Source organism: Nilaparvata lugens, unplaced genomic scaffold (assembly GCF_014356525.2).
Source record: "Nilaparvata lugens isolate BPH unplaced genomic scaffold, ASM1435652v1 scaffold8326, whole genome shotgun sequence".
In the NCBI taxonomy this organism is placed as follows: Eukaryota; Metazoa; Arthropoda; class Insecta; order Hemiptera; family Delphacidae; genus Nilaparvata; species Nilaparvata lugens.
The window spans coordinates 852-11,179 of NW_024094072.1; the positions used below are offsets into that span (position 1 = coordinate 852).

A 10,328-nucleotide genomic window follows, 5' to 3' on the forward strand; every position below is an offset into this window, starting at 1 on the left:
GCATATGTGTACAAGCGGTAAACAAGCAATGTATTGATATGCTATTCTTTTCACATTCCAAACATAGTCCTACAATGTTTTTACACTCTATACTCTCTGTGGGAAGTTCAATAAATTTTACCATACATTGCAGCCATAGATTATGAACTCAGGTCCACGTTTTAATGGCAGTTGAATGAAAAAGAGTTTAGAGTAAAGAGGTTGACAAAGAGTTTATCACAGATTGACAATGGTATAATAACCGAAACCGGTCTAACTATCAATACATCTGTGGTTTTTTGAGAATTTCTTAGTCTTTCTCATTTAATATGAATAATTACCACAATACTCAATTACAATCAACTTCTCAACTACACAAAAGTGAAAATGGCAGTATTCGATTAACATATTTGTGCTGATATTCTTGTCTATCAAACAAAGCAGATAGCGCTATCCTCCTCTAGATCCTCAACGTTGCTTGATCGTTTTAACAATAACAATATTGAAATATTATACTTCATAGAATTATATGACTATCATATTTTGTAGAAATATAATTTAATCAACATAATTATTATGTTTTTTGTGAGATGCGATTTGGTTTGAATGAGGCTATTTCTTTGTTACTTCAGGAGAGTCCACATCCAAGGCAACTTTACAATGCTTGGATGGAGCTTACGAGGTGGACCTGGTCATGGAGATACAAGAGACAGTTATTTGAAAGTAAGTTAGCAGAGAATTTGAAGAAAAGATAGCATAAGATTATAATATCCCATGGTATAAGTTGTTCAAGTTCCGAATAATTGAAAATCACATAATATATCTCAAGCCGATTTATTGTTGACTGACAATGCAGGATACCTTACATTTTGAAATAAGATTCACTCAACTTAGTTTATAAACTTCTGTTTATTTCCGTTATTACAACTTCTTTTTGACACAAAGGAGACTCTATTCGTCTTACACATCTCGAACGCTTCAAGTTTCTTTGTTGTTGTTTCAGTCGGGTCCAAGACCCAACTCCATATATCAAAATGGAAAATATATAACAACGAAGGAGTCTTATTTTCAGTCCAAGGGTCAAATTATGCGACTTAAATACTGTCGACTACTGTCTATTATGACTGTGTTGTTGGGGTGAGAGTGTAAGAACTGCACAGTATGAGAGACTACCAGCGTCACATAGCTTCACCAAAAAGAGGTAGCAGGAATTTATATCGGTTTGACTTGAAAAAGTGTATTGAAAAAGAAATATAGATGAAATAATTATTTACAAATAATTACTTCTATCACTTTGCAGTTATATCTCACAATAAAGTGATAACTCACATGACTTATAACGGTAAATTGATGAGTTTTTATCAAAAATGTTCTCTTGTGCCCAGTTAGATACTCATCATCTATTCTTATATTTCGTTAATTGTTTCACCAGGAACACGAAGTGGAGACGTTTTTGATAAGTCAAAAAGAGCCGTCGAAACCGAGGAGGCGCCTTCAGCACAAGACGTCGCGTCCACGGCTCTGGTCAGAAGAAGAGCATCGGTCAAATTTAATCAACGATCACACCAACTCGCCTCCGCTCAACAACATTGCAGGTCAGAGTTAACCGCGGTTAAATTTAACCGGGCAATTTCAATCATAACAATATACTCCCAGTTTCACGTTCGTCCATTAAACTCTATAGTGACTGGTTGGTTGGTTGGTCATATCATCTTAATCAAAAATCATATTCAGTCCTATCACTGAATCTTATGCTACAATGAGGTCCACGTTATAATGGCAGTGGAGAAAGATAGGAGAAAAACGTTGCCGATCCTCTGTCTTGTCAATGCCTTCTATATACGGTAGCAGATACAGGTTCATTGATGTAATATTAACTGTTCCTTATCGTTTAAAATACTCAATTATTTCTTATCAAGTAAGAAATTATACTTCTCAATTATTTTATAATGAATTTTCATAATAAGGATGAAATAATTTTTTAATTAATTATCAGTTGTACATTGTTGAAAGACGATCTGACAACAGAGGAAAGCGAAAAAGAGATAGTTTATCAGAGATTGACAATGGCGTAATAACCGAAACCGGTCTTTCTAATTATCAATAAATCAGTGGTTTTTTGACAGTTTCTTAGTCTTTTTCATTCAAAAGAGATAGCACTATTTTCTTTGTTGAATGATAGACAAGGATAGCAATACCATTGCTAATCAAACACTGCCATTATAACGTGGACCATGTTATACTTGGTTGAGTGATGCAATAATTTACGAAACCAATGTCAAGAAAAACCGAAGACATCTTCAATCAGCGATTAACCACGGTTAAATTTAGTACCTCCACTTAAGTTTAATTGTGTCAAATCATTGCATACGCATATTAGGCTCATCAAGGCTTTATCACATATCACAAATGACAATGTATTGCCAGGTCTTACAAGACCCTTCGTATAATAAAAATTAGTATTATAATGTATACTAGTATTAGTATATTATAATGAAATTAGTATTATTATAGTAAATTAGTATTACAATATATAACACTACATTATAACGGGAATAGATAAAATTAACGTACTCAGAACAAATAATAGATATGAAGATAACTTCTAGGAACAAAAATTAGAACCTATTTGTAAGTAATATCATAGAGGAACAATAGCGTAAGTAGATATCTCATGTATAGAGAATTCATGTCGCAACTTCTACTGTTATCTCAAGCCGGTTACTGTCAATAAATTATTGTCAATTTTTACTGTTTTGTTGGGATGAGAGTGTATGAACGGTACAATTTGAGAGACTACCAGTGTCACACAGCTGTATGGGAAAAAACTTCGTGAACTACCGGCTTGGGATACAGTAAAAGTTGCGACATGAACGCCCTATATACCATGGGATATCTACTCATGCTATCGTTTCTCTATGATAATCTATATAATAAGAGAAAGTAGGGTTGTGTTTGTTCGTGTGTTCGTTTGTTCGTTTGTTCGCATTAAAACATGTCAACTTGTGGATCGCATACCGGAAAAACGGGAATGATTTAGATCTCCAATTTTGAACATAGATTCTAAAAATATCAATCTCGTGCACCTGGAAGCCCAAATTTCAATTTTCTTCTAGATTTTTCAGAATTAATGTTCAAACTTCATTAATAGTACATACGATTTCATAAAAAAATCACCAAATCATATGGTCGGAATTAAAAAATATTATTATACACGTATACAGGTGTAAAGTAGTATAGGAAGATTATGTTTGACGCATCATCACGTCTGAACTACTGGACTGATTTATTTGGAATGCTGCTTATAAATTCTTAATCAACCGAGGATTCTTATAGGTCTATTTTCAATTCTTCTGGATTTCATTACGTCAAGTTTTGAAATAGACCCTTGCAAAGCACGGGTTACCTGCTAGTACAGAATATAAATAGAACTACGAACAGAGAATAACTTATTAAGAACTGATATAGAAGTCTATAAGTTTCAACATTGAGAAGTATCATCAAAAAGCTATATCATTAGAGGCCTCTACATTAAGTTTTATTTTCATCAAATTTGAGAGTGCAATATAACCTACTTCTCAAATCGCCAGCAATTCTTCACTGTTAGAGACTTATTGGAACTATCAATGGATCTTTGAGAATATAATTATTTTTCCAGGGAGAACAAAGCATACGGATAGCAACGGGAATCACGGTAATCACACACTTGGCTTCATTGACGAATGGACGCCTGAGATACCGTTTGAAAATGTAAGTACTGCTCTACTGCTTTTATGAGAGAGTAACTTGTAAGCAGTTTATTTTTACAGTACAAAATAGTACTGAAAATCTGAACTATACTTAACTGAGTATAAAATTTCGCTGTATTAATGGCTGTAGTCCAATTATCATAGACAGGTTCGTATCTGTCCTATATAGTGTAGTACCATAGCCACCTCTTATACAAGGCCTCGGCCTACGATATTGCAACGTCGCAGTGTAGGCTAGATTCAGGTATTGTAGGCCGCCTACAATATTGCAACGTCGCAGTGTAGGCCTAGAATCTAATACATGATTGGTAATAAAGATTTTAAAAAATACCAGCTGATCTCTTTCACCAATCATGTATTAGATTCTAGGCCTATGCTGCGACGTTGAATATCGTAGGCCGGGGCCTTGTATTAGAGGTGGCTATGATAGTACGCATCCTGTGCCTTGCCTCCGTGATTCTGAAACGGCACATAGGCAAGGTATTCTTCAAGTGTTGATATTCCTACTTTTAAAAAACATACGCTCCAGAATACCTAGATCCGTAGTGATGGAGGAAGCTCTCTACAGATGTTCGATGTTTTTGAACGGGTAGTAATGTAGTCTAGTGGCAAAGCTACAGGACCTGAACTGTACTGCCTTATTATGTAACGACTACAGCCGTTAATACAGTGCGGCTGGAGTCGATGATGAATAAGCCTTGGGGCCAGACCAAATTGAGCGTTTTGAGAGTCGGCAGGCAGGAAGCTATCTGATTGGCTGATTGAGTTAACGTCACTTAAAACGCCCAATGTGATCTGGCCCTTAGGATTGAGATTTTGATAAGTTTGCTTTGAATAAACGACTATACTTCATGCAAATCTCCTTCAGACTTGGAGGAATTTGCGGCGCAGTGAAATGGAGGGAGATCAGCCAATTGCAGTGATGGATTGAGTCATAGGTAGAAGCGCAGTTGTCAATTTGTCGATGAGAGTCAGTCGAGTCTGTGATTGCAGAGAGGAAACTTCCTAAGTTCAACATGAGCGCTTGAATACTCACTGGAAATTAGAGAACGCTAGCCGGTACACAACGGCAATATAGCCGTCGTTGTATCCCTGCCGCTGTATGCCTTCTCTACTGCGCATGTCCATCCCAAGTTGGAAGTTAATTTGAACAAAGTATAAGGCCCGGTGCACAACAGTTGGTTAAATTTTAACAGTGATTAATTTCACGAGAACCAATCAGAGAAGGCAGTTTTGAGAAGACAGCTTCTCTGAATGGTTCTCGTGGAATTAATCACGGTTAAATTTAACCGGCTGTTGGGCAACCAGCACTAAAATTTATCTGTTGATTTTGATTATTAGATTTTGGATAATAGCTTTCTACTTATTGACTTTTTTCCAAAAAATACCGATAAATCTATATATTTCCAAAACTGTGTGGTCGATATAAGAAAATTTTACTGAAGATCTTTTGTTGCGAATTTCATGTAGAGTCTTTGGTCTTCAGCTGCTACACCTTCCGTAGATATCCTGTAGAATAATGATTGATTTTTCCTCTTTTTAGCTTCAATCATTCGATTGGTAGGTGGCTTTCTACGTACAGTAGGTAGCTTGAGGGAGCTTTCCATCGTTTTCTGTCCAAAGCTGTACTTTCCAGTTGGATGTAGCTCTGGATCCCTAGATCTTTGCTAACTTGCTTCAGATATTGTAGCCAGTGTCGTCCCGGTTGATTGAATGATTGATTATCAAATATTGAATATTATCGATTGGTTTTGTTCAGATATCAAGCGGCCAAGACATGGAAGCGAGTGATGTGCCAAATGCTGACCAGGCACAAATCAGCAGTGGACAGAATCCACCAATGAGCACCTCGGAAGAGGTTGACGTCATCATGGACCATAGCATCGAAGTGGACAGCAATCAGCGCATGCGCAAAGATAACATCAACCCCTGGACTCTTAGGTTCAAGCAGGGTGACATCGAAGATAAAGTAAGCAATTAATTATTATGTTCTCTAAAATCATATACTTTTTAGGTCATAAGAACTTGAATCAAAGTAGAATTGATTGATATAAAACTTAGCTCAGGATTTTCTTCTAGAAAATCTTGGATACTATCTCCTCAATCTGTGGTATTCATGAGACTGGAATAATTGTTTTGTTTTTTTAACAGTCTGTTTATTGCTGATCTTATGACATTGTTCAAATCGAAATAACGTTTTCAAATCAATTTGAAAATGTTGGATACTATCTCCTCAATCTGTGGTATTCTGAATATAAGACTGGAATAAATGTTTTGTTCTTTTAAGAGTTTATTGCTGATCTTATAACATTGTTCAAATCGAAATAATCGTTTTCAATCAATTTGTTTTGTTTTTCAAATTGAAAATGTTAGATACTATCTCCTCAATCTGTGGTATTCTGAATATAAGACTGGAATAAATGTTTTGTTCTTTTAAGAGTTTATTGCTGATCTTATGACATTGTTCAAATCGAAATAATCGTTTTCAAATCAATTTGTTTCCATTTTCAGTTCTGTATGCTACGCGAAGACATGTTCAAATCCAACATGCTCTGCTGTTTCATCATATGGATTTTCATTGTTGGAATTCAATCTGTGATATTGCCAAGGTGAGTGAAGTATTATGGAAAATTAATTGCAGGTTTTTGCAATGATTTACAATTAGTCACTGTAGTGTTAAAGCACAGAATTTCTGAATGGTTAATGTATGTTGGATGGCAGGATGCAGAGAATTTAATCAAATCACCTTATGTTTGAATTCAAATTTTAATCTGTTTTTCTTACCAAATACATCTTGCAAAAAGCGATTCCGGCTGTTCTGGTGTGATGAAAATAATAATTATTGATAAATTATAAAAATAGTAGGTATTATTCAAGCCGATTGTCTAATTTTCTTCCAATGGATCTATCTATTCTTCCTTCTCAAATTCGAATTGATTTTATTTTTATATAATTAATCCTAAAAATATATTTAATATAATCTATTTTTATTTCATTTACCGTATGTATCTTATACTTATAGCCCAATATTTTTTATTGTAACACAACTAATCTTAAGAACTGCTCCCACACACGGACGTAATAGTCTATGTGGGTTCTAATATTCATTTTATAATTGTAATTGTAAATAATTGTGTTGTTAAAATTGTATGATACGTGAATAGAAAATAAATTGAATTGAATTGAATTGAGGTCTCTTATTTTCTATAGAGATAACGGAAAACTTTCTCTTAATGCATGGAAGTTAATCAATTTCATCCACTCAATTCATTCATTTATTTATCGTATAGAATACAATTATGACATTGGAGGAAAAACTAGGCTGAGCCTGTACTTTTTCTCTCCAAAAATGTTGATAAAATGTTAATGTTGTCCAAAAGATAATGTTATGTAATCACACACTGCTTCGTCACTTGATTTCCGGTCCAAGAATGATGTTTTAAAATCTTTAATTTTGAAGGTTAATTTTATACTCTAAATGAATCACAGAATGTAGCACAATAAATTAAAAAAACTTTAGGAATATTGCACTTATTTAAAAAAAATTGAATACAAAATCAGAAATCTACTCACTATTTGTTATTTACAGCTGAAAATAATGCTAAACAATTACCTCCATTGTCTGTCTTTCAAGAATCGTCTAAGTGGTTATCTACATTGACACAAAACAACATTTTTTAGCAATTTTCTCAAATATCCAATTCTATAAAGTGAGGATTGAGGATATTTCTATCGAACTCTCCACTTTCTCTAAAACTTGTGTAATCCTCATGCATTGATTAGAGTTCTGAAACATAGAAGACTCCTTTGATACAAGAGGAAACAAATACGAATCCCTGGTTGCACGAAAACCTGTTTAATTCAAATTGTGATTAAATGCTACAAGATCAATTAGAAAAGACTTATTTTCGGAACAGCCTTCTCTGATTGGTTCCTGTGGCATTTAATGAAGATTAGGGTTTTACAAGGTTTTCTGCAACCGGGTCTCTGAATATAATATGAAAAATACCATTTTTCCCATGTAGCTGGTATTGTGAGGTATCTACTATTATACATGTATTCACAATGTTGGAGTTAGCTGGCTAAGTCGAGCTATTCGCTAACTCCAGCTATTTGCTAAGTTTGTGTTAACTCAATGCTATAGTGGTACGTTGAAAAAAATTAACAAATGAGATAGCAGATAGCGCAGGATTGAGTCAATACCTACTATTATTAGTAATAGTAGGTATTGATTGAGTCCGCTAACTCTAGCTATCTTTGTTAAAACGGCAACCATATGTTTATAATCTTAATTTTTCAAACTAACTTTGAGTTACACAAATTATCCGCTTGGACCGCTACTGCAGTTAGCTTATATCAAGGTCATGACACAATCCCGTGATGCATTACAAAATCGCCATTTTATGGGGTCCTAGTTCACCAATTTTCAAATTTATCAGCTGTTAACATTATGATTTGTTATTTTGTAATATTGTTCGAGTGATATTGATTGGCGTTGAATTGCAAAATTAATCGTTCGACAGAATAATAATAAATTAGATTCCAACTAGGAACTGAATTGTTGATTTTTAGATTTTATTGATTGGGAGCTTGAAACTCTTTTTGAAATTGGCCTCGCATATTTCTGTCTCATCCCAATGCCTTTTGAATCATAATTCTTAATTCACAAGAACAAGAACAATTTTAATGATAAGTAAATGAATAATTGAAGTATGTACTATTGGAATTTCATTATTAAAAAATTGAAAACCTAAATTCACATATTATCTGAACTAGAATATTGTTTTTAAAATGCATAATTTTGTTACGAGCAAATTCAATGGATTGGATTTCCAAATGTACCGCCATGAAGACCCCATAAAATGACCGCTTCAAACAACAATAGTATCATGACCTGTATTTTATAGACCTTGGCTAATATCAGATGGTTTTAGATGGGGCCTTCACAATCCAGAGTTATCAAATTAATAGCACTTTAGCTGGCAAAAACAACATTGTGAATACCCTATTGGCTTCTATTGGTTTACTAAATAGCCAATCAATTTGAGAAACTTCCAAATTGTGTGTGTGTTTTTGCATCAGATAGATTAATACATTTGTGTCATTTTCTGTTGAAGGTCAATCCTAGTAGGGGCCTCCCTTCTGGGTACCACCCTAGTTCTGAGCTCAGCTCTAGTCCTGGTGATGGCCGAGGAATTCCATCAGCTTCCAGATCCTCTGCAGAAGATATCCAGCATCCTCGTCCAGAATCGACTGAGGAGAACTGGCTTCATCTGCGTCTTCATTACACTCATGTGTATATCGGCTACGCTCACTCTCGTAAGTTTTCCAATAGAAAATACAGTACAGTATGAAAATACAATGTAATCTATATAATATATAGAGGAAAGAATTGGCTTGTACACGTACGGGATAGGAAAATTATGTTTGACGCATCATCACGTCTCAACTACTGAACTGATTCTGTATGTCTGTAGTTTTGTGCTCGTAAGCAGGTCCTTCTATATGGCAGCAGCCCTCCACTCTCTTCTATTCTCTGCCAGTCGCTTCGTTGCATAGTAGCTCATCCCCTCCTTCATGTCGTCCAACATTTTCTATCTACTTCTCCCTCTTCCTCTTCAGTAGCCTATATTCGCGGGGACTGACCGGTTTTTTTGCGCAATCCGCGAGAAATAAGGAAAAAATTTTGCGCAAATCCCCCTCCCCCTCCCCCTCCCCCTCTGCGCATGCGCAAACTCCCCCTCTCCTCCCCCTTTCCTCCCCCCTCTCCTCCCCCTTTCCTCCCCCCTCTCCTCCCCCTTTCCTCCCCCTTTCCTACCCCTTTCCTCCCCCCTCTCCCTCTCCTTCTCCCTCTCCCTCTCCTCTCCCTCTCCCTCTCCTTCTCCCTCTCCCTCTCCTTCTCCTTCTCCCTCTCCCTCTCCCTCTCCCTCTCCTCTCCTTCTCCCTCTCCCTCTCCTTCTCCTTCTCCCTCTCCCTCTCCCTCACCCCTCTCCCAGTGAGGACGAGGGGGAGGAAGAGAGACAGTGAGGGAAAAAATAATTTCCCTTTTTGGAGGAAAAATTCCCTACTGTCAAATTAAAGTGAATCCATCTTTCTACTGTCAAATTAAAGTGAATCCATCTTTCTACTGTCAAATTAAAGTGAATCCGGTTTGCTTTCCACCTGACAGTTAAGAAAAATTTCACAAATTTTCTATGTGCTGTACAAACCTGCAGGCGTTGCTTTTTTAAGTGTGCTCTCCGAGAATATCTATAGTAAATTTAGTACGAACAAGCATTCCAAAAATGGCTATAGATATTCTCAGACCTATATCACTTGGGGTATCAACATCATCAATATCGGTGCAGTTCTCTTAGGAAAATTCGATTTCCACTGACATTAAGTTCCCACGAGCGTGAAAGAAAACTTTTAAGTTTATGCTTGTTTAAGACTAGAGAATACTCATTGGGCAAGTTGATAACCTCTTTAAAGTCTCCTTCACTATCAATATCAATTATGTGTATGCAAATTTCACCACTATCAGGAAATGTGACATTGGTACAGTAAACCAATCGTAAGCCAAATGGTCAAAACCCCAATTTGCTTGCGGGTCTGCATCAA

The 10,328-nt window shown here is 35.9% G+C and overlaps 1 protein-coding gene across 1 annotated transcript; it reads left to right on the top strand.

The window, feature by feature from the left end:
- Positions 1–622: 622 nt before the first annotated feature.
- LOC120349114 (adenylyl cyclase 78C-like) lies at positions 623–9,071 on the top strand (the record flags this gene model as incomplete). Its single annotated transcript, XM_039419076.1, has 6 exons — positions 623–702; positions 1,412–1,574; positions 3,638–3,729; positions 5,488–5,697; positions 6,240–6,337; positions 8,846–9,071. Coding segments are annotated over exons 1-6 (852 nt in total), but the record flags the coding sequence as incomplete, so codon positions are not given.
- Between the last annotated feature and the right edge of the window lie 1,257 nt (positions 9,072–10,328).